This window comes from Lagopus leucura, unplaced genomic scaffold (assembly GCF_019238085.1).
Source record: "Lagopus leucura isolate 7727_CA_CO unplaced genomic scaffold, USGS_WTPT01 Super-Scaffold_100027, whole genome shotgun sequence".
NCBI classification, from domain to species: domain Eukaryota; kingdom Metazoa; phylum Chordata; class Aves; order Galliformes; family Phasianidae; genus Lagopus; species Lagopus leucura.
In genome coordinates, this window is record NW_024962278.1 from 1831650 (window position 1) to 1856974 (window position 25325).

At 36.8% G+C, this 25325-nt stretch overlaps 1 protein-coding gene across 2 annotated transcripts in view; it reads left to right on the forward strand.

Moving 5' to 3' along the window:
• LCP2 (lymphocyte cytosolic protein 2) overlaps positions 1 to 24286 on the forward strand; it is a 28503-nt gene extending 4217 nt beyond the window's left edge. The window contains exons 3-21 of one of the 2 annotated variants that reach the window (XM_042880751.1): positions 2965 to 3011; positions 8925 to 8990; positions 10006 to 10037; positions 10872 to 10906; positions 12108 to 12306; positions 13023 to 13123; positions 14326 to 14383; positions 14585 to 14668; positions 15429 to 15454; positions 15546 to 15565; positions 15674 to 15778; positions 16861 to 16891; positions 17559 to 17571; positions 18521 to 18635; positions 19248 to 19297; positions 19502 to 19605; positions 20432 to 20509; positions 21601 to 21756; positions 22450 to 24286. In XM_042880751.1, the coding sequence (XP_042736685.1) occupies positions 2965 to 3011; positions 8925 to 8990; positions 10006 to 10037; positions 10872 to 10906; positions 12108 to 12306; positions 13023 to 13123; positions 14326 to 14383; positions 14585 to 14668; positions 15429 to 15454; positions 15546 to 15565; positions 15674 to 15778; positions 16861 to 16891; positions 17559 to 17571; positions 18521 to 18635; positions 19248 to 19297; positions 19502 to 19605; positions 20432 to 20509; positions 21601 to 21756; positions 22450 to 22575 (1446 nt within the window). In that variant the 3' untranslated portion in view covers positions 22576 to 24286. The remainder of the gene's footprint in view (positions 1 to 2964; positions 3012 to 8924; positions 8991 to 10005; positions 10038 to 10871; positions 10907 to 12107; positions 12307 to 13022; positions 13124 to 14325; positions 14384 to 14584; positions 14669 to 15428; positions 15455 to 15545; positions 15566 to 15673; positions 15779 to 16860; positions 16892 to 17558; positions 17572 to 18520; positions 18636 to 19247; positions 19298 to 19501; positions 19606 to 20431; positions 20510 to 21600; positions 21757 to 22449) is intronic. The other variant, XM_042880752.1, reaches the window with a different exon arrangement.
• The last annotated feature ends 1039 nt before the right edge of the window (positions 24287 to 25325 follow it).

The window sequence follows — 25325 nt, forward strand, 5'->3', positions numbered from 1 at the left end:
TTCAAACCCCTCTTATAGGAATGGGATATACACCTCCCTCCTAACTGCATAGAGTGAGTTATTCAGATGCACGGCACGGAGTTTATCTTGCTACCCACTAAGCGATTTGGCTGAGCTCAGGCACTGAGGATTTATGCCTGCAGGGAAACATTCTGGAAATGTTCTGAAATACTGTAATTTTGAGGGATAAATAACAAGAGCAATAACTGCAGTTTCTAAAGTGCTGGGGTTTATTATTATTATTATGTATTATTTCCAGGGCACTTCTGTAAGTAAATGGCCCAGAGTGCAGCATGTTTTCAGAAACTCCTAGTAGATCCCAGGGATGTTTTTCTGTTAAGGAAGCAAGTAGCTCCTCAGCTCTTCTAAGACAAATGTTTTTAAGCTTTTGACCTACTTGTTATATTTATAGCATAGAAAAGATTCACTTCTTAAAAACAACATGTGAATTTAAGTGGAATTTTCTAGACTGCAATCAAGTTCTGTTCCTTTTTCCTCTCTATAAATGCTGTTTCTAAGAAACACCTCTTCATGTCTAAATTACTGAAAACTGCCAAATTACATTTCAACATAAGAAACTGTTAGAACTGAGTTGTATGCAGGTTTTGGATCTGACAGTAGAACTGACTGCAGAAATAAGGCTGCCTTATCCACTAGAATAACCTGCTAGTATCAAAGTCACATTTCTATATCTACTGGCTACTACAAAAATGTTCCAGTTGAGATGTAGTAGGAATAAAACCAGAGGGATTCCACATAACTTACTTCAATAAAATTTCCCAAGATCTAAAAGAGCAGAATGGCTCTTTATGAGAGTTTTGTCCCATATCATTTGTCAGGTTTATTGCCACAAAAGAGTTCCAGTGAGAAGCTTAAGAGGTCTTTAGAAAAAATCAAGATGCTTCAGTAAATCCTGCAGGATGTTTCCATAAGAGGAATATATTTTTGCTGTAGTTTACTCCTGTGGATGTACCAAGAAGTACAGTAGTGCTGGAAAACACAGCTAAGATTTGTTGTGTCTTTAAAAACACTGATGTCATTTTAACCCAATATATAATTAGAAATTAATTACTGCTGGCAGTAAAAATGACAGAAAGAACACATGAACCTCCAAGTTCCAAAGCAAAGCTTTTGATTGACAAAACAAAACAATTCCTCAAAAGTTTTCCCAGTTTTCCATTTATCCATCCTAAATTTGCAGTGGCACAACCACGTGGAAGAAGAGAGAGGCCAACTCTCTTTTCAGGAGTGTCAGTAAAGCACATCTCAGCTCAGGTCACTAGTAACCTGCAATCAAATTGCTTCACTATGGTAGCACAGGGAACATTCTACTCTACCCTCAAGTTTTTAGAAATATATATTTTTTTTAAATAAAAAGCATGTGAGCTTTCTTAGGCTATCAGTGCTGCTCTTTAGTCCAAGGAGTCCTCCAGCTACATCTGCACAACTTCTCATACACTGTGATATTACAGATTGGATTTACAGCATACAGAGCTCATCTGTTCTGGCAAATCACACTCCATTTTATCATGTAGAGTTTAATCTGAAATTTTGCAGTCGTGCACAATTGAGCCTGATTTCACCATGCAGACATGAAGGAATTCAATTATCTAGTTCATGAAGTCACTTAACCATATTTTTAGCTATACTAAAAAGGTGTGAAGCAAAAAAAGCCTAAAATCATCATCTATGGTAGAAGTCTGCCTTCTCTACTAAGAACTGCTTTTTACAAAGGACAATTGTACACTGCTTTGAAACCACAAGTGTTTGAAAAAGCTTTTGCAATACTCTGTGCTTTAATATTTACTGTGATAACTCTCAAACTGCCAAGGAGAGTACTCTCATCAGTGATGATAATTTCAAGTAGACCACGAACATTCTGTTGAGCTCACTTCTGTCATAAGAAGCACAGGATGTAGCCAGAATGTAGCTATTAATTCTGAGACACGGCCCACTGAGATGATTTATTACATCTCAAGACAGAAAGGATATGTTATATTGTATGTTAGGTGACAGCAATCTGAAAAAAACAATATCCAGAAAGGAGGGGAAAATAAATAAACAAATAAGTAAATAAATTAATTAATAGCAGGCTATAAATAGTTCTCAAACCTTTTCATTTACTATCTGCCTGCTTTAGCTTACCTATCTCCTACAGTCTCCTACAGGGGGAAAGTTGTTGTTGAGGAGAGTTAAATTTCCATTTCTTTTGAGAAGAAAAGCCGCGATAAATTTTAATCAGGCTTGTAAGTCAGTATGACAATAGAGCACCAATAAAGAACTGTATTAGATCCCAAATCAGAGAAGGAAATGACTTCAACTTAACTTTATGCAGTACCATAAATTTGAAATTAATCTCCAGAAGAATGGCTCCCTATTGGTAAACAAATGGCCCTGCATGGGGCAGGGGGGTTGGAGATTCATGATCCTTGAGGTCCCTTCCAACCCTGGCCATTCTGTGATTCTGTGAAATCAATTCATGCAGCTCTCATCTGACAAGCACTGTTTTCGGATACTACTCCTTACACACCTCTTTTCATCAGCTATCTTTAAAACGACCTTTCTACAGAAACACTTCTCATTAAAGCTAGGCATGTAATTGGTCGTTTTTTTGGGGAAGTTATTTGTGTGTAAACAAATACACTGATTTTTATTAAACTTCTAGCATATTTGATACAATGATGATGACATAAAATAAAGTCTAACATCCAGCAAAACTGAGAAAAAAATGTTGAGGAGATTTTTGATTAAAATCTTCTCTTATCTAAACTTTATTTAACACTGGGCCATTGGAGTGGCAGCCTGTTGTCTTGTATTACTTTTCTATGTACTTTATTTACAAATTCAATTGATGTTTATATATCAGTAGAAACTTCATGCCACATTTTTGAACACGCTAACTTCTGTAGCCACAGGGTGTTTCATGGACAAGTCTGTGATCTATACCATACGTTTCCTTTGCAGAACATGTCTGAAAATGATATCCAGAAATTTCCCAAACTCCGAGTGCCGTAAGTAAAGCTAAACCACTTAACATTAAAAGTTATTTTAACTCACCATCAGTGAAAACTCATAGCAAACATAAGGCAAATGATTTCAAGTAATCAGTTAGAAACTTGTTAATGTACCCTATGGGAGAAAAAGAAGAGCTTTCCAATATAAAAACAAATGAAGTGTGTCATGGTAGCTCAACAATGTCACAATTAAAAAAAAAAAATCTCTGGTGGGTTTTAAAGAATTCATCCACAAATTTTCTTTTGATAGCAGTTAGACAATGGCTGAAGGTTTTAAATATTACCTGCAAAGTAAGATTTAACTGTTCATTGCTTCATGACCCATATTCAAAGGAAAAAGAATCAGGTATGTACAAATGAGTTGAGGAGATAAAGCATTTTTCATCGTGTGCTTTTACATCAAGGTGGGTGATAAAGAAAAATCAGTTTGGAAGGTTTGGATCAGAGTTAAATTGATTTTCTTCCCTCCTGTGAGGTAGGCCTTGAAAATGTTTTGAACTCACCCAAACAGCTATCATAATTTCATGGAGGTTACTAATGAAGAATATATTCCCACTGGGTCAGTACAGAGTAACAGTAACTTCTAGTACTTTGTGGCAAAAAATGAGGTGTTTTATTTTCCTGTGAGCTCTTTCTTATGTGTGATGTAAGTTAGAAGGCTCCTAATGATGAGAGACATGGAGCTCTTCATGGTCTTCTAAACAGAGTAGGGGAACAGGAGATCAAGTCATTCAAAAATGGCTATTTCTGTTTCGTTCACTTCCCAGTTCCAGACTCTCTCCTTCTATGCATATCTTGATCTTGCTAAGAGACACAGTCTCCTTCAGTTTTATCAGAACGTGTGTAAGATGTTTTGGTGATGCTAAAAATACTGCAAAAATTTGAAAAGCTGTCTGGTCTGTCATATCCATGTGCTCACAGTTAAACTGGTTGCCAGATCTGAAGGCAGGAAGATACCTCTATTCAGATCAGATATACAAATTCTTGAACTTGAAAGTCTCCAACACGATGTGTTTCATAAGATCATATCTGTATTTTCACAGAGTAAGTTTCCTCACAGTAGGGTGTAGTGGTGTATGAAGTGCTATAAGTGAGCCCAGATGTTATGGAAAAGATGCCCAGGTGTCTTGGCATTTCTGAAGTTAGAGTCAACTAGTAGCACCATTTAACCATGGTTATAGAGACTGAGGGAAACAGAGACTGTGGAAAAACTCACATCACTGTACTGTAAAACACACTGCTTGTAATTTTCCCATAATTATTCCCTCTTCTACAGTCCTTTCATAAATTTATCTCGTTTCAACTTTCAATTTTGAAAACCTTTGGTGATTTCCTTTCATATTCATAAGTAAAATGTGGTCAATGCAACAACTTACAGACACATACATATAAATGATATTAATATCATGGAGAAACAGTTAAAATTTAACGAGTTTCTCACAGCTCCCCTTCTAATCAATAATATATCAAAAACGCTTTGCAAATTCCATTTTCACAGTCCTCATGCCTTGTAATAGCTGAGCAGAAAGCCAGCAGCCTTTTCCCTCAGATCTGTTGGGATTCTCAAGAAGGTGAGAATTTGAAATCAAGAGCTTTAAAAGAACAGTGAAGTGCACAACTTGAAGAACAGAAAAAAATAAGTAAATTAGTAAATGTGAATGACTTTTCTTCACTTACCAACGGGGAAGCAATTCACTGGAATATTGTGATTGCACATGGAAAATGGCATGATGGGAAATCCTCCTAGAATGCCACTGTAAAAATAAGAATTTAGAGCTTTAGTAGGAAAAAGAACTGAATGTCATTTAAGAAAAAAAAAAAAAAAAATCAACACAATCGTAGAATCATAGAATCATAGAATTCAACATAGAATCAAGAATACAACAAACAAAATAGATAAAATTGATGGGTGGAATATCTAGTCATTCCTTTCATTAATTTCATTACTTTGGAACTTCCTTACTCTTATCAAAATGGGAAGTGCTTTGTATTGGCTTTTGTGAAACATTCACTCCTTGCTTTTGTATTGTAATAGAAAAATCACCTTGTAGGAAAAGCTCTTTTATTAGCTGAAATACACATTAGCATGTTTTAATCCCAGCATCTGATCCACTTAATGGCAGAGCAAAGGTCTATAAAAACGCCTCAACATAAATAGCAACACTTGTACTTAGTGCACTTCAAACTGTGAAAGGCTTGCAAACCACAGCACACATCCAGACAGAGTGTGTGGTTTTACTAAATACATGCATTTCATCAATTGTAGTGAACAAGTTTTGCATGAAACTGTGCCGTTTCTTTTTTAAGGATGGTTCTTTAACATTTACAGGAACCTTTCAGTATCTCAGCAGATAACAGTTGTCATTACAAAGTATGATGGGCCACCCTCCACAATTTAAATGTTAATCCCGACCAGCCACATCTGGAGTACTCCATCCAGTTCTGGGCTCCTCAGTTCAAGAAAGACAGGGAACTTGTAGAGAGAGTCCAGCGGAGAACTACAAAGAAGGTTAGGGGCTTGGAGCTTCTCTTATGAGAAAAGGCTGAGAAATCTGGGATTGTTCAGCTTGGAGAAGACCAAGAAGGGATCATATCAATGCATATAAATATTTAAAGGCAAAAGTCAAGAGGATGGGGCCAGGTTTTTTTTGTTGTTTTTTTTTTTTTTTTTCAGTGGTAGGGAAAGAAGAAACAAGCACAAACTGGAACCCAGGAAGTTCAATGTAAGCATGAGAAAAATCTTTACATTGAGGGTGACAGAGCTCTGGAACAGGTTGACCAGAAAGGCTGTGGAGTCTCCTTCTCTGGAAACATTCAGAACTCATCTAGACACTTTCCTCTGCATCTTGCTGAGGGAACCTCCTTTAGCAGGGAGTTGGGCTAGGTGGTCTCCAGAGGTCCCTTACAACCCCTACAATTCTGTGATGCCATTTGTGCACACATGCTCTCTTGGGTAGGCTGCTAAAGATTGAAATGTTTAAAACTTAATTGATAGTTTGTTTTGAAGGCAACATAACAATGTTGCATCTGCCCAACAGATATTATTCAAAGGCCACAACATTACTCAAAGCCTCCATCACAAACTCTGTTTTGGCAGCGCCCAATCTATGCAACTTCCTGGTCTTAGAGCACTTCACCCTCTTTCTCTTTCACCTGTCCTAAGTTCTTTTTCCTAATACACGCAGAAAGGATTCTGTTCATGACAGCAATATCTGTAGGAGCCAAACAAAAGTCATTTTTGGAGTACTGGTGTTTTTGTATTTGTGTGGGTTTTTTTTTTGAACTTCCTGCCAGTGTTAAGCTAAGCGCCTGGTGAAGGAGGCAGAAAGAGAAAGAGAAGTCTGAGTAACATTTTCTGCAAGTGCTGTTGCCTTATCCTGTCCTATCACACACTCCCACAACTCAGAAAGCAGTGTGGTTTTGGTACTTCCTTCCTTGCATGGCTACAGCCTCAGCTGCTCTTTGCACGTACCTTCTGTAATAAAGTTGCCTGTAAAAAATTACCATTCTAAACTTTGCTTTCTTCTCTAAGCCACTGGGTTTGAACCATTTAAAACAAACTCAAAGACTACACACTGTATTTTAAGCAGAAAATGATTAATTTGCTGAGTGAATTCAATGAGCAACTTTTCCAGTTTTTCCTCAGTACTGGCTGATGTAAACCCTCACAACAGCCAGCCCAGGTTTCAGTCCAGAAAGCCTGCAGACACTCAGATCACATTCACACCTATGGGACTCTAAACTAAAACAACTATTGACTCTAAAGCCTGTGGCCTTTTCTTTACTTCTTTAGCAGAAATTAAGCTCAATATTTTGAAAGATACTTCCTCTGCTATGATAGTGAACTAGCCAAGCACAAGTGTTGTAATCCACTTCTCCACAAAAGCACGTGTCTAAGCAGGGCACAGTTCTCACCAGAACATGTCCTGATGTTCCCTTGGAGTCTTACTATTCACATAGCAACTTACTGATCTCCTGCAGCACAAGATTTCTTGTGCAGACAAGTGCAAATTCCATAGGAAAAAAGAGAACCTTGTAATTTGGAAGTTTTCTTCCCTCATACAGTTTACTTGGGTGACAAGATCAGACTGAGACAGCTGTAATTCTGTGATCACTCTTAGGTTGTTAACATTTGTATGCACATACTTATTTCAAAAGGGGCAAGTATGACAACATTTGCTTAAACTTGGTAAATTGCAAAGTAGTCTTAAAAAAGAAAACCCCCACAATATCCTTCCTCTGCTTTCATACTCATCCTTGAGTCCATGCCCCTAACATAAGATCACCCATTTTTATCATTTTTAGATACACTGTTTTGAAATTACTTGTTATCTGATACTGGCTGACAGCTCAATCTGCCTCTGTTGCACTTCCATAATCTGAATTACAGCAAGGTACATACTGGGGAAGCAGCAATGCCAAGACAGCAGGCATTTACGTGGCTCAGGATTATAAAAATAGTGAGTTTTTATTGGCTTTTTGTTAAATGCTAGAGTGCTTGAAAGCCTGCCTTACTCAGGTTCTGCCCAAAAAAACAGTTAGGCATGAAGGAGATGCACAAATCAGATAATTAGGGGACCAGTGTTGGTAAGTAGCAGAAAAAGATATGAAACAGGAAGATAAACAAGAGACTGGTAACTGCCTGGCAATTCCTGGACACATGCAAAGATTTTAAATACTGATATAAAGTTTATTGCCAGATCTAAGATCTATGGAAAAGGAATCTGCATTTACAAAGCATAAAATTAAGCTTTTACAGAATTTAGAATCTGACATAAGCAGACACGTTTGGTTCCTGATTTTTCTTCATCATACTTTTACTTCCACATTCTGCTAGACTTGAATAATATAAGCCAGAAGTCAAATGGGGCATTTTCAACCATATGTGTGTAACCCACTTGCTTTGGCTGCCACAGGACTTTCTGAGTGGACTTCCTATAAAAAGAAATGAGAGTTAAGAATTGGAGTATGACTCAGCATATGTTTTCTTGGAACCAAAACTTTCTTTGAAATAAGATCATTGTTGAGGCAAATTTCATTAGCAGCAGAGCACAGTGATGTTGCTCTCACTGGGCTGAATTCAGTTGTTCTCTTTGACTGTGTCATTTAACCCTGCTGCTCTTCTCAGGCACTCAGTGAATATAAAAAACATCACTCACAGTTATCTATGTGGGGTATGGATGCCAGCAATAAGTGCAGCTTAACTGCATGCTCCTGACCTAAAGATCTTTGAGGATTGTATTTCACTGGTTGTTATTCACCCTAATGCTGCACACAAACTATGCATGAGTGATGAAAAGCACATCAAAATCTCTGTAGACATAAAGGTGTACTCATCTTATGTTTCATTTGTATTTCTGCTCTGCATATGTTATGACATGAAACTGATGGGAGGGATTCCTGACTGTGCAAATCATGATTGTGGAGGGAGAGGGACAAAAGGAAAAGCAAGTCACAAGGTGCATTTAATTTCATTTCTATGACCACAGGCTTCAAAGAAGCTGCTTCCTGAAATAGCATTTGCTTTTTCCCTGCAAAGTAATAGAATGCCACACCATTATTTAAAGCACTGCTCCAGTGCCTGATGTCTCCCACACCCTAAATTTCTAAGGCTTGCTGAGCTTAACGTCGATTTTTAAATTCGATCCAACAATACAGGTTTTCTCCATGCAAACAAGTCCAATATTCAACTGCCAAGTTACAAGCTCTTCCTTCTTCTATGTGCAATAGTGTAGCTTTGCAATAAGAAGAGAACTTAAGTATTCCTACCACATAGTAAGTGATAAATCCAAGTCACATTTCATTTACTAAAAATTGTGATAAAATGGGAGGAAAGCAGCTAAGAAAGTGACTGCAGGTTACAAGGACTTTTTTTTTTTTTTAAACTATTTCTGTGATTCTTTTAAACAGCATTGTTAGCAAACTAAGTCAAGAAATAAACAGAAATGAAGGAAGGACATCTTTCTTCCCAAAATGGTAAGGGAAAAATTCTGACTTGTTTTTCAAAGTTTTCAGCTTTCAGTTTTCAGATACTTTCCTGGACTGTTGTTGGTTTGATTCGTAACACCTGTGTGTCAGAGGGATCACCTGGAAAGTGTATAAAACAAAACTGTGTTGTTAATGTTATCTGTTAAAAATAGGAATTCTTGAGTCTGTGAACAACCTGGATGCTTCCATCGTGTCTGAAACCAATAAAGATATAGATTTCATGCAATATTCCAACTGAGTGCATTACTCTTTAGGAATGCTATAAAATTTGGGCACATATCATTACATTAATGAGTCATCACTAATGCTATTTACAGACCTGTACATCGTTACATTTTAAAATGCTTCACAACTTACTGAATATAATATTCTTGAAATAGGAAAAGAGAAAAAAAATGCAATTAATTACATTGATTTTTAGCATGGAGGAGTCATGAAAAAACAACAATTTGAATTCATGCAATGTGAAAATTGAAGTCTAGTCTACATGACATTGTTTTAGACCACCTGAGGACATGATTTGCAAAGGATCTTTGCAAAAGGATTTGCAAAGGACCTTTGCATTAGCTAGAGTTCAAAATCAGAATTGAAAACCATACAGATATTTATTACACCCTACAAACATTTTGAACTTGACTTTCAGCAGCCCCAGTAGAATGATTTAAGTTTCTATTTGAAGTTCTATTCCAAGGACTGATTCTCCTAGTAAATTTACTCACTGAGTTCCACTTGTTTCCAAACACTCCACCTTACTGACTTGGCCTTGTTTTCAAGACAGTTGAGCTGACATTTGGTGACTGTATGTGAAATATAAAGTAGTGTGTTTATGGCATTTTGTGTAAAGTTAAAGTAACTTAGACAGACTTCATTTTACTTTTAAAGCTAAACGTTAACTTCATTAGCAATTCAGTGTACTAGATTTAGTGTCTTAGATTTTAGTGTACATAAAATTTTTAAAAATTTGCAATTGGAAGGAATTTATTTGTTGATATCTTTGTCATAGGGGCCAAACACAAAAGTGTCCTGAAAATTCAGGTAAGCATTTACTGGCAGTCTCTAAATACAAATAGCGTTTAAAAACATTAAAAACCTATTTTATTTTTTGAAGAGTACAATAAGTGAGACAAGGCAAAGCAAAAAAAGACATAAAAGGAAAAAAAAAAGAGCGCATATAGTAGCAAAACGTTGCATGCTTCACCAATTGTAGTAATGAGAAAACTAGTAAGAAAATATTTTTTTTAACAGAGAAACAACGGAGAGGAAAGGCAAGAGTAGAGAAACTCACGTGAACATTCCCAAACTGCCTTTTGTTAACCCCACGTATGGTATCAGTGCTTATACATATTTGTGTTCCATGCTCCCACTCCTAGCAGCATCCTACTAGAAACCAAGCACCCAGATGTCTGCCAGGCTCTGAATTTTTAATTATTTTCCTAATAGGCAAAGAGCACTTAAATCTTCTGCATCTACCATGCTCCCTTAGTTCTACTGAGATTAAAATAACTTTAGATTTGAATGCTATCATAAGTTTTAAGAGATGCAAAGGCTGTGCTTATTCTGAAAGCATTCTATTTCAAATGATATTTGAAGCATGAAGAACAGGACAAACTAGATGAGACAGAATATATAATCTCATATAAGGAAAGCTTTACTCTTAATTTTGAATAAGAATGTTATTTGTAGTACCTTCCATGAGCTACGTATGGATGCCAGTCTGCCTGCCTTTGACAGGCCTGCTCCTTCTTGCTCCTGTTGTGATAGGAACTCTGGTATTGTGGTTCAGAATGGATTTTAATGGCTTTTTGTCCTTTTTGTCAACTGTTGTCTTGACATTTTTAAATTTTACTGTGCTTTGACTTCCTTATGCAGGATACAGTCAAGAAGATGATGGCTGGTCTTCATTTGTGAGTATGAGGATTAACCTAACATACTGGGTCAATAATATCATGGCACAACTTTTCTGTAATCTCTATCTTCTCTTGCATTACCTACTTTAGACAGTACGGATGGATTGGTCAATGGCATGGGGTGTTCGATTATGGAAAAAGAGAAGCATAAATGATTGGAGTAGCTGCACGCAAATTTCACAGAGAAAAGGGCTTTTGCCCAGTTATACAAGGCAGGGCTTCACAACAGCAGATTGTGAAGAACCAGTACCACTGGTTCAAGTACAAGCTCACAAATTGTGACCAGATAAAGTTTATATTCCTATTTCAAGCTCCCGAAAGAAATGGTTAGTAAAGGAAAGGTTGCTGTGTTATTCAATGGCAAAATCTTGCTATTCTGTTCTTCTGTAAAGCTTACTTTTTGAAAAATCTGATTAATTTTTTGAAGCCAGATAGACTGCAAATAATGCTTTCTGTCTTTCAGCATAGAAAATGCACTGGTAAACTTCATTAGATGAGGCAAACACAACCTAGCTAGCAAAATGAATGAACTGACTGATCTACAGTCCATGCCTATGAAGACCTCTCACTGACCATTGTCAATGTATTTTGGAAAAAAACACTTGAGAGAGATTCTTAAAAAACACTTGTTAATGCATTTGCAGGAGATTTGCTGTATTTCAGGAGCATACAAGATGAAAGTAACTGCCTGTAATGCAGGCCTGTATGAGCTAGTCTGGAACTTTCAGCTAAGGCATCAGTGAAAAAATAAAAATACTTTTTTCTTTAAGTCATGGCAGACAGCACAGGAAATGTGTGCAGTGACCACCACCATGCTTACACTGTGATCTTTTTAGGACCAGTAAGATACTAGTAGTATGTGTCTGTTTTTGTTCTGGTTAGAATATCAATCAAGACCTGTATCACAAACCTCTTTTGTTTTTTTTTTTCAGAAGTGTTTTTAAAGTCAAGTTTCAGTCTGTAGAATACGATTAAGTAAGAATGAGTTTCAACTGCTCTTTCAACTGCTGCTCCTGTGTTCTTTTGGGAAGCTCCAAATTGTTTGCTGATATCCTGTGTGTTATCTAAAAACAGACATTCAAAATGGTTTTAAAGACTTGATATATTCCAGGTTGAAAAATACTGTACTGAAAAGCCCCAAGGAAACTGCAGAAACAGTAACCTGTTATAGCACTCATCTTTTATGTACATTGGTCAGGATGAAGATGATGACTATGAAAGCCCTGATGATGACCAGGAAAAGGAAGATGAGGCTGACTATGAATCACCAACAGAAGAAACTGAGGAAGCAGAGCATGACAGTGATGGCTATGAGCCACCTCCATCCAATAACGATGAAGCACACCACAATGTCATATTTCCTGCAAAGTCACTTGCAAACAACACAGACTATATAGGTAATTACTGAAAATAAATCATAAGTAATGTTTTCATATTATTTTCAACTACATTTACATGGCTGGTAATGGAATATAGAAGGCTTTATCTCAAAGTGGCACAGACATTGCAAGTTGGTATCTTTGTAACTTTTAAAGCTAAATTTTCTACTTCAGACAAGCTCTGCTGGATTGAAGATAAGTTTCATGTGATGTGTGCACAATTTGGCTCGTGGTTTGGAATCTGCATATAGTAAAAAAAAATACATACTATTTCAGCTTTAGCAGTTGTTCCTTGATCAGAATGAGTTGTCATAATAGCAGCAAAATACTAGTGAAAATTGGGAAGAGATCAGCTTCCTCAGCTTGTCATTTTTTTGGTGTCTCTGATTTTTCAGTAGCTTGCAGTTTGGGTCAAGTATGAGAATACAAAACACTGCCAGTTAGACTGGCTGCGCTTCAGGCAAACACCGTGCTGCACGGAACAAAAAGAAACACGTGAGCCAATAGATAAGGCAGGTGCAGTCCCACCACCAAAGGGACAGATGAACCTCTAGCTCCCAAAAAACACTGATCATAAAGCAACTGCCCATTAAGCACTAACATAATGTCTGTATGATATGTCAGGTTAAGTATGCAGCATATTGCAAGGGCTCTTTTTTCATAAAGATCTAATGAGAATAAAATAACAAAACTGTTCATATCATTGTTTAGCTTGGGATTTTTCTTTTCTTTAGACAGGCCTCCAACAGCCAGATCATCACATCAGCCTCCAGTACCACCCCAGCGGCCAGGCCCATCCCCAGCACCAGCCTCATTTGGGGGAAGAGGTGCATCTGTATGTTTCTCTCTTGATATTTCAGAGCAAAAGACTTATCTATTTACTTTGCCAGTACCTAAATGGAAATCCAAGTGTAAAATTATTGCTATTCGAATAGTACACGTAGAGGAAAAAGAAAGTTTTTTGGTGTCAAAATATTTGAACTCCTACAGGGTGTTTTTTTTTTCACGGAACAATACAATTTAGAGGGTCGAATATTAAATTCTTTGACATTGGAAATTTGTATCAACTTGTGAATTCTAATGATAGATTCTTAATAGATCTCACTTTGTTTCTTTAACAATACACACATATGAAATATTTTTTTCAAATGAACAAAGACTACAAAAAAGGGACTGTAAGGAATTGATGACATGCTTTTTTTTATCCCTGATGACAAGCTTTTTTTTTCCCCCATTTTTTTTATCCTTTGAAATCTTTGAAATTGAAAGCTGTGTAATGCTTACAAGTTGCAATGTCAGTTCAGCATATGCCTGCAGAGCTGTACATAAGACCTACTCCTGTGAAGGTAATTTTAGGATGTGGTAGAGGGACCTTTGATCTGACCCATTTCCATAGTTCACATATATAAAAAACAGCACTCTTTGATATGTAGTAAGTTATCATAACTGTGCCCTAGATTGTTGCACTATTTATTGGAGTAAGAAAGAACACAGAAAGACATTTGTCTGAAGAAATACAGATTTAGATGTCAAAACAGTCTCACCCTTTTTTGCAGCTTCTGATAACTCATTGTTTGACCCAGCTCTCACAATAAGAACAGTCCTTTTTCCCACTGCCTCACTCAGCAACTAGCACTAGAACAGTGTTAGTGCATCTTTCTCAGCTTTCAATTTGCTCCACTAATTTCAACACCAGATTTCAAAACTATCAGTGCTGCACTGAAGAGACAAAGCCACAGCAGCACTCTTGAAACTACTGGCTCTTTCCGCACAGAATGTCCTCCCCAAACAGAATATCCCACTACAATATTCCTTATGAGACAGAGGGAATTCTTTATGAGCCAAAGAACCACGTATGCAGGTCATTCTTCAGGAGCATTAATGACTCCTATCCATCCTGCAGTGGGCAGAGACCAATTCTTTGCGCTTTACCAGACACTAAGACTGTCAGATACAGTGTGGTGTGTTCAATACATTAAAATTAAAAGAGAAAAGTGAGGGCAGGTTTTTTAACCATGTCTAAAATGTTTGTTTTAGCTGCCAGCTTTCCCTCCTCTACCAAGCAACAATGACAGGCATGTCAAGCCTTCAAAACGTAAGTACAGCTGTTGCTTTCTTTGTCAATGGGCTGCACAGCACTTCAATTTTGCTTGTAACTCCTCAGCTTCATTTTCTAATACTATTTACTCAGAAGACCCCTTTGTTATTCTCAGAAGTAAAGTCAATTCATGGCTATGCAAAATAAAGTTATACTGACCTGTATCAGCACACTGCCTTACATAGTTACTGTGTTTAGCCCCAGCTCCTTCTATAGACAGAAGCACGAAACCCCCACTGGATCGCCTTGCTCCACCATTTGAAAGAGAAAGCCCAATACCAGGTCAGTATTTGCTCGTGGTCACATCAATGGCTTGAATATTAATACAAATAACAATATTCAAAATTATCAGATCAAATAGAATTCATGCAAAAGGTCAAGGCTCAACAAAATGTACATTAACTCAGTTATGTACAAGGTGATCTGTTTTGGAATAAATAATGTGAGCAGTACTTACATAGCAGATCAGCACTGGTTGATCAGAAAGACATTACGAGATTCCTGCACAAAAATGCAATAAAATAAATTAAGTGAATGATCACAGGAAAATTTAGCAGGTTAAAAGAGGGAACAATTTGCAAACAAAGTTAACAAAAATCTCTACATAGTACTACATGTAGTTTGTTGCCCAGACTGAAAAGAATGCTGAGAACTTAAAAAACACAGAAAGGAAGAAGGGCATTTGTTTCAGACCTTGATGCTGTACTTTACAAAGAATATAAACTGACCACTTTATGATTTATATTTATTATCTATTTGGTGCATGTCAGTATAGAAGTATTCAGTAATTCAAAGCTGAATCACAGAACGTATTTTTGTAAAATGTGTCATTTTGAAAATTAACCATTTTTCTTTTAATAAGAGATATTGCAATTCTTGCACTGCTTATAAAACCCAAATCCCTTATTGGCTTACATCTGAGGAGTCCTAGTGCTTCAATTTGCAAAACATTGCTATCGATAATATTCAAAACTTTTTTTTTTCATAGAAAGTTTAATTATCCGCAGTTACATTTTTTCTAAACATCTTTTACTGTTTCCAGGGAGGAAGCCAGGCCATCCTGAAAAGGTGAGTTCTTTTTAATTTGGTGCTTACACGCTTTTAACCTGTTTTGATATCCTTAGCTCTTAACTCTTAACTATTTCTTGTTGTTTCACAGCTTCTGACTCCACAGCTAAGGTAAGGAGTTTTGCCTCTTTGACATGAGACTGTTAATGCCAATATTAGTCAATTTTTTCATATTAACCAAATTTTTGCCTTTATTTCATCATCTTGCTCCTGCTTTAGAGCACTGGGGGAACAGCTAGCAATGATGCCAAAACCTCCTGTACCACCAAGTGATAGATATGAAAGAGGAAATCCATCTCCTCTAAGGAAGCCAATCCCTGTAAAGTAAGATTTCATTTAATTAAAATTTAATGAAAATATAAATGAAATTCAACAAAAATGTGGACAAGCAATGTAGGATGATATGATTTACTGCTACTGCATACCAGTAGTATCTGCACACGTCAAAGTTTTGTTTTAACAGTATGCATGGAATGTCTTGTTTCTTCAGAGAAGTGTGAATGTGGTAAGAACTGTCTCTCAAGTCCTATCTCAAATAGCCATTACACATGGCAAGGCTTCTTTTCTACTGGCATAAAGAAACATATGATCCATATTTTAACCACCAGATCAAGGTCTTGCTCTAAGAAACATTGTTTCATGAACCCCAAGGATATTTTGCGTGGAATAGTAGGAAGAGAAAGGCTTACTCTCCTATTATGAGCTTGCATAACCCATAGCAAACAGCATCCTACAGCAAAAAATTGCTAACTGTCTAGATAACATAGGCTGAATAGTGTGACTCATTTTAAAACAAAATGAGGAAGTAATTGAGATCTGCTAATCAGATAAGAAAATTTGTCAAAGAACCAAGGGTTCTTTGTGTCATGTGTTCCAGCCATCACAGAATCATTGAATCACAGAGCGGCTTGGGTTGGAAGGGACATTAAGGAACATTTAGTTCCACCTCCTCTGCCATGGACAGTGTTGCCACCCACTAGACCAGGCTGCCCAGGACCCCACCCAGCCTGGCCTTGAACACCTTCCAGTGGGGCATCTATAGATTCCCTGGGCAGCCTGAGCAAATGCCTCACCACCCCAGTGTTGTGGAGTACTGTAAATGAGTCTGAGACTTGAGGTCTGATCTCTTATCAGTGTAGAAACTTGTTTAAAACTCTAATCATATGATAAAGTATTCAGAATTTTGCTGCTAATATAGTCATGATTGGCTAAGAATTAGTGTACCATCCCAGAATAGGGCTGAAAATTTGTATTTTGGATATTTATCTGAGGAGAAAGAATTGCTTCTACAGACATATGGATTTACTAAAAGTTTACGTCTTAATAAAAAATATAGCCTAACGCACATCAAGTGAATGGGTAATATTCCATCTTTGATTCATGTTTTGTTTTCTGTTCCACTTCAGGCAGGGCTGGGCACAACAGAAAAGACCTGAAGTAAGTATAGTCTCAAGGCAAGTGTGTAAAGATATAGGTACTACAATAAAATGAGGTCCATGTAAGAATTCTGGAAAAAGTAAACTTATTTCTTTATGCGTTGTAGTGAATGCTGATGGATCCTTCATAGCACGTTGTTTCTTTTTAATAATTTCTATTATTCTATTATTATTCTATTATTATTATTATTATATTATTATTATTCTATCTTTTAATAATTTCTATTTCAAGATCAGTTGATTCCCCAAATACTTTATCACAGATAATGTGAAGAATAATCCCAACATTTTTTATGACCCTGGAGAGGTGATTTCGCTTATTTTGAGTTTTTGTTTTTGGATTTTTAAAATTATTTTTATTTGGCTTACCTAAGAATTTAATTTTCAGATAACTCTGAGAACCTATACACACCTAAGGAATGAGGAAAGTTCACGTTGCATTGGGTCAACATCTTGTATAGTACTTCACTGCTTTTTTGTAAATAATAGCTGCACCTTAACAAAAAAACTTTAAAAGTTTTTTGGTGTTATATGAAGACAAAGCTCCAGCATTTTAGATGAAAGTGACAGGCTAGATAATATAATCAAAATTTATCAACTTCCAGGTCTTTGTTTTGTAAAACAGCGTGCTATGAGTTGCTAACATTTGTTTTCTCTTGGTTCCTCAGGAAGAAGAAGAACGTAAGTATTTCTTCTCTAACTTTAAAAACGTGAAGATTTTCTTTGTCTTAGTGCTACCAAAAAAAAAAAAGTTTCTAGAATTCTTTCTTTAGAGCCATTTCAAAAAGTCAATTGGTATCTTGACAGGTTGTAAAATGCTTACAGTGTATCCCGTGCAGATTTATATAGCAAAGCCACAGAACACAGAAAATCAATAGCTAATAGCTTCCTCTGGTCAGTTAGTTACGAGACAGCAGGATTTCTCACTTTGAAACACATCATATTTTAGAGACCTGTAATCTCCACACAGCATGAAACAGTGAGGCATGTTTTCAGTATTCAAAAGAATGTTGGGTCAGACCCTGGTGGTGCTGTGTTCTGTGTAATGGTACTTAGTCCAAGGAAGAGAAGCAGAACTTGTTTCATGTAATTTGTACTGATTATAAAATTCTTTGTAAGTCCCTAAAATTCAGTTTTTAAAGCAGAGTATTTGGCCAGATCTTTATAACTTACCATTGCCTCTAAGACTCCATAAAGAACAGAGCAGAGAACAGTTAAACTGTTTCCCTTTTACATATAGTTGAGGCCTGAGGACATTACATGGGAGAGATCTCACAAATGAAGTTTAAAAATATAACCTCAAATTCACGTTCAGAAGCAGCTCAACATAGAGAACACACTGTCACCTCCCTCAGCTGCACTGCAGTTGCAGAGTATGAATTGCAGCTTGTCCAAAACATAACTTACATAATGTAAATATTCCAGTCCGCTCCATTTTATTTTTAATTTAATCTTCCTCTTAATTTCCTTAATATTCAGCTCTCAGTTTACAATATGAAGTTACAATCTAAAATATCAAGGACTTTTTAAATCCTCTTGTAAGTTTATCTAATTAAACAACAGAAATGTGATGGGATTTCTTCATTCTGACTAAGGTAAGTTTTACATTCTCTTCTCCTCTTCTCCACAGATATACCCCAAAGACCAGTGCCACAGATATCTTTGCCCCCATACAACTCCAATACGTTCCCATCAAAATCTATCAAGCCTCTACCTAAGCCAGGTGTGGTGCCTGGTGCTGAAAGGTTTGTTTCACCCCTTGCAAATCTCATTCCTTTTGAATTCTAATCTCTTTTCTAAACAGTCCCAGCTCTCTCCAGTTTTTCCATAAGTGACATGGTCTAATTCCCTACCATGTTAGTGGTCCTTTGCTACTTTCCCCAGTAGGTTCATATCCAAAATTGCAACATTAACAAGAAGCTGAATTTTCCTCAAAACTGGTAAAAAATAAAAAATAAAAATAAAAATCCACATGTGTAGAACAACACCATAAGTGGAAGCCAAAAGAAAGAGCTAGAAAGCTGTTGCCTGTTCTTCCTAATTTAGAGTAATAACGTACATGGGGCCTCTGAACAATTAACAAACTCCAGTAGTTTTTTACATTGATCCCTACACATTACTGATTCCTACCCACCTGATACCCAGACACTGAGCTCCAATTTATTGGTGGATCTACTTACATCAAAGGAAAGAATGAAAAATGAAGAGAAGGCTGTTCTCATCCTTCATAGGACTCAGGGAGATGCCATGTTCTGTAAAACAGGCTTACAGTCTAGATCAGTATTTTAAAGCATAGCAATGTTGCACAGCAATGACATATTGTACTGAGTAGCTTGTTTTGTTTTGTTTTAAAACAGTGCTAGAAGCCTGTCTGCAAGTGGCTCACTACCACCTCGCTTTCCCCAAGGTTTGTATCCTATACTTCTGGATTTTATGCACAAACAACGGCTCGAAGCTACAAGGAAGTTTCAGTGCATTATTCTGAATCTAAACAGATTTTCTTCCACAAAGTTTGGGCCTACAGTCTAGTTAAAGCATTGCCAAAATTTCATATAAGTAATTTTTTCCTGGTTTTAATATTTTTTTCTGTTCTTGTACTGCAATCCTAAAGGCAACAACAGCAGATCTCCTTCAAGAGGCACAGCTGATTTAAGACCTCCGTTGCCCATTCCTAGCAGACAGACTGCTCACCAAATAAACACAGAGGAAGATGAGGTACAAAAGCATCACAAGCATTAACTGTAACAACTAAACACAGCAAATATGCTGATCTTGAGAGAATTGTTTTCAAAGCCTTTTTTTCTAGTTAGCAGACATTGTCAGGATGTTAGTAAGTACTTTCAGTTTCCTTTTCTACATCAAGATTTAACGCTTTATTTTGTCTCCATTAAGAAAAAAACTGAAGCGAAAAAAACTGTAGAACAAAGAGAACGACTTGTTTGCTCAATTACTTGTTTTGCACAATTGCTTGAAGGTAGTACTACTTATTAATTACTTACAATTATAATCAATTACTTATTAATATTAATTACTTTCCACAAAACCATGATGAGTGGAGAATTTATACCCAGTAGGCGCATTTTGTTTCACACATCTTTAAATATGTCACGTTTAGAGAAAACCATGAGAACGTGTATGGTTGCACTGTTATGATCACAGGATGTCTGTTCAATTATCTCAGATGATCATTAAAAAAAAAGAGAGAGAGAGAGAAACAAAAGCAAAGGATGTTAATGTCCCAGGCAGACAAAAGAGAAAATGTCACTTCTAGTGAAAGGTGTCCCTGACCATGGCAGGAAAGCTGGGACCTTTAAGGTTCCTTGCAACCACGAACATTCTATGGTTCTAAGACTTAAAATCTAATTTTTATTGAAAATATCTCCGAATATTGCTTTTCCTCCCTTAGAGGGAAAATCTGAAGATGCAATACAGCTAGGTCTGTAACACTTCCATATTACTACTTACTAGTATGTTGTCAACATCATAAGCTAATTCACTGACAGATGACTTTCTCCCCTATCTTCTCCCACACAACATACAGGATTCACTGAATGATGAATGGTATGTTGCTTATGTTAGTCGGCCAGAAGCAGAGGCAGCTCTTCGAAAAATAAACAAGGTACTCTTTAAACTGTTGTGGATTCTCAGCATCTCTTTAATAGCCTGCCTGTATGTCCTTGCAGTCACATGGAAGAGTGAAGGTAAATTACACGATAAGGTAAGAGCTCCAATATAGATGATTATAGTAGGGGCTTCAACTTGCGTATCTTCACCCACTTGAAAGTTAGATATTGAGATCAAATCAGCCACGAAAGCTGTTGTTTTCCATAGCCCAAGAGAGCAAACTACGCATCTCCAGGGAGTCATTTGATCTTGAGCATTTTAGGAGAAATGGTACATTCTCAATAAATATTTCTTTGTCACCAACGCAGCACTTTCACAAATTCCACATCTTGGCTCAAATTATATGCAATGAATCTTACTCTTTTCTAGGCCACATTTACCAGCAAAAGGAAGTACAGATTCAAACAAGTGACACACAGACTTAACTGGACGTGTAGAGATAAACCAAACTGTATCCCATCCATCACTGTGGGAAATCTGTTTAATCTGTGGTGCCCCACAACAGATGAGCTGAAGTTGTCATAGACAGCATTTTGACGACCTGTATTAAGGACCAGTTTAGGAGACCACAGCCAGTGCCTTCCAGACAGGGTGTTTTAATCAAAGATTTGTTAAATCTGAAACAAAGAAAAGCAGAGGGGGAGAAAAAGAAACAGAGAATATCAGTGTCTCTACCAAAATTACACAGACACAATCATTTTTTAAGCTGTCTGTACACAGAAGCCCGATTGGAACTTAACAGGAATTAAATTCTCTTCTGATTGAAGCGTAAGTGTGCCTTTGATATTTCGCACCCTCCTTTAATGGAATCTCTCCCTCATAAAACAGCAGCCCTACCTTCCCTAAAATTCTGCATTTGTGTCAGACAGGAAATGGTTGAAATAACAGATTAAAAGATAACAACATTTAAGAAATGATCTGAACATTTTTCTCCATTAATAGTGCAGTTACTCTTATGAAAGAAAAAAGAAAAAAAGCAGATTAAAAAGAAAAGCTAAGGAGATCACGAGTGCTCTACTTAAGATTGTTGTGCAGCTCAAAACCAGAAGTGGCATTTATGTCATCTTTCATTTTTTCATCTTTCAGGATGGAACTTTCTTAGTAAGAGACAGCTCAAGAAAAACTACCACTCATCCGTATGTATTGATGGTGTTGTACAAGGATAAAGTATACAATATCCAGATTCGTTACCAGGAGCAAGATCAGACATATTTGTTAGGAACTGGCTTGAAAGGAAAAGAGGTACTACGTGTTGTTTTTTTTACACAGCCTCCCTTCATCTGAAAGTACCTCCTGTCTTATTCCCTAACTACTTAATCTATCAGCTCTCTTACTCCACTGGAATTCTGCTCACTGTCTTAGAGTTATTCCTACAATTATGTTACTGCTGAAAGCAAAATCAGATTCTTCTGTTTGCACTCAAGGAGCAAATTGGTCAGGGAATGATTGTTTACAACTAAGATAACAGATAAAGGAAATACACCATTGGGAGCAAATCCATACCCGACAACTTTACTGCTTTCCTTTCAGACTGCTAGCTTACTCAATTCCAGTAATACTGCATTGGATTTGCTGGCATCAGACAGGTCATTGCATGTACTGATTGAGTCCAAGCTGTCTGAACTTAGGAGTCAAGTTAATGAACTTTCGTCATGTCAAGCAGAATAACAACATCATGTATTAACGTCAAATCTGCATAAAGTAATTATACAACACATCTTCATACACATACTAGACACTCAGCTACAGAGTTGCAAATTAAGGCAGGAGGAAAAGCAGTGGCTCTGATGATATTTACTGTACCTTGTTAGACAGCAAAATATTTAGAGCTTAAATAAAAAAAATAATAACTTTAGTAATGACTAAGAATTCTCACACATCCTCCTAAGAATTCTCACACATGCTCCATTGCTTTCTTATTTTTCCATCCCACAGGATTTTTCTTCTGTAGCACACATCATTGATTACTTCCAAAGAACGCCTCTTCTTCTGATTGATGGAAAAGACAGGGGTTCAAGAAACCAGTGTGTGTTAAAATATGCTGCAGGAAATATTAAATGAAATCCAAATGAAGATCACATACAGGATCAAAGTCTACCAAAACCTATAAACCTCAGGATACTTCATTTTTCAGTGAGCTAAAATAATGAAGAATTCATTAAAAATACTTTCAATTTTAATGAAAAAAAAGGACGATGTTTTCATTTTTAAGTCATGCCTTAAATGTAGTACTCTATAAATTGGGTTTTCCTACAGTGTATTTATTACTGTACACCAATCATAGAGTACCATGAGTATTCTTTATGTGAGGAATACTGTCTTCTAGCAAACACGAATTATCTTAAAATGATTTCCACACAGTATTAGGGGACCCATGAAAGATATACCAATGCAGCTCACTACTTTCATAGGAGAAAAAAAAAAAAGCAACCTATTTTTCAGATCAGAACTGCAGCAGCAAAAGTATCATCTAAAGAGGCATACAAAGGAACCAAAACAAAGTTGAGCAGCATTCATTTTTTTTCTGCAATCTACTTCCTAATAGATTTAACTATGGAGATTTCTGTGTAAAGATTAGGACTCCAACCTGGACCTGAAAGACTTCAGCTTCCAGCAACACCCAAAAATCCCCTGGATACGTAGCTGCCTGTGAAGATCTGTCCGTGTGACTCAGCTATGAAGTTGTCTGTGCACAGTTTTCTAGAGAAACAAAATGTCTACAGACACAATCCTTTGCCTGCCATACCGCTGCTGAGTCACTGATGACACGTTTTTGCCAACATATTGGAAGCATGTATTCCCTCAGGCCTTCTAACTTCACTCAGGAACAAGAACGCCTTTGCCCACAAATTTGAAGCTTTTTTGAAGGCCTTCTATGGGATCCTCTAACCTCATACAGGAACAAGCTTTCCACTGTTACACAAACTCCTCTTAAATTATATCTCTAACTCTAATTTAAGCCACCATTCCTTTATAGGAGACACATCAACAATGTGATTCTTAATTGGAAGACCACACCCAAATCTCTTAGAAAGCAGACAAAGAGAGGGAAACTTGGTTCCTCTTATATAACTGCTTTCTGGTTGTTTGGTTTTTTTCCATGCTTTTTTCAAGAAAAAAACCCAACAGACACCAACAACCTTTCTCAATTCTTAAATAAAAGCTGAAGGGACCACTGAAGAATACAATAACAAAAGTTTTTTCCCATTCCTTTGAAAAGTGGAATTCATCTGATTGTTTTGTACAGATTTTCTAGGAACTCTGGTTTTCTGCTAACATCTTGGTTTAAGAATTGCCTTGGACCAGGTTACACATTTTCCCTTTTAAAGTCAACTGTGTGTTGAACCACAACGCAGAGGATACTGTCTTCCATGCAGTTTATATAGATTCTCAGAAAAAAAAGCAATCAGATTTCATACAATTTAAAATATATATGCTTTGTAAATGTTACTTTCATTTCCAATATATTTGACTAGCAGCTGGAATTCAAAGTTAAAGAATTTCATTTCTGTGCAACTACGAGTAAAATATATATACATGCATATATTAAAAACATCTCCTGTCCAGTCTTGTGAAAGAAAAGTCAGTCTTAATGTCTTTCCAAAATAAGATCAATCCCTCAGGACTGCCACCAACTGTATGAGCTGGGAGCTGTAGCTCTATTACATTCCTTTGAAAAATCTGATAACCCAGAAATGCCTCCCATGGAATTGTTTTATTTGTTTTAAAGCATCTCATTAGAGAAAGAGCTTTAAAAATCAAACCAACATAACAAAATGTAGCTTTGAATACTTCTTTTTCAGCACAGTAAGTCTGGATTTGACTATTCAAATAAACATGTTTTGTATGATTAAAAACATACCTCAAAATTCAGACCTTTTCACAAGACTAAGTTCTAATGAAATATATAAACATATTGGCTATTCAAATTTTGGGCCAAGAAGACTTCAGGGTATTTAGACTACCAAACTCTGCTTTCTTTTCTAGCCATGTGCATGAGAGTCACCACCAAAACCCGATCAAAATACTTCTGGTTCTCCACAAGTAATTTCCTGTATGGCCTCTTTCCTCAGCAACATTTTTAGAATGAGGAAGGCAGATCAAATGAGGAGTTGCAGTTTCTCTTTTACTGATCGTTTCTTACCCATTTCTCTAAGAGCAATGCCTTGACTTGAAGTAATTTAATACCTTTTATTACTCTTCCAGGATGCCTTTGTTTAAAAGAAGTGAACCACGTGTGGAAAAACATCAGATCAAATTTCCTGACATTTTAAGTTAATTATGCCACTCTTTCCACACCTAATATGCTTAGTGTGAGAAAACTGGGTTCAAAATATTTCTCAAAATCAGTATGCTACATGTCGTTTTTCCATCCTACATTTCCAGATAAAAATATTCCAAGTGCATTAAGCCATTATGTCATTTTACAGTTCAAACTGAATAACTATTAATAGAAGACAATGCGTGAAAATGAACGGTAGTACTTAATCCATCAAACTCCAAGCTTTTTCTTCAGCCTCTCTTAAATCTTTGGCCTTCATGGGTTGGTTGAAATTCAAAATAATGTCACAAAGCAGTAGTTGGCTTTCCACTGAAAGACAAAGGGCAATGCAGTATCACAGCACTGATTGGGGTTCCTAGCACACAAAAGATATAGAGCTGTTGGATAGGGTCCACAAAGGGGCCACAAAGATCATCAGAGGGCTGGAGCACTTCTACTCTGAAGAAAGGCTGAAGGAGCGGGGCTTGTTCAGCCTGGAGAGGAGAAGGCCCTGTGGAGATCTCCTTGCAGCCTTCTGGTTCCTGAAAGA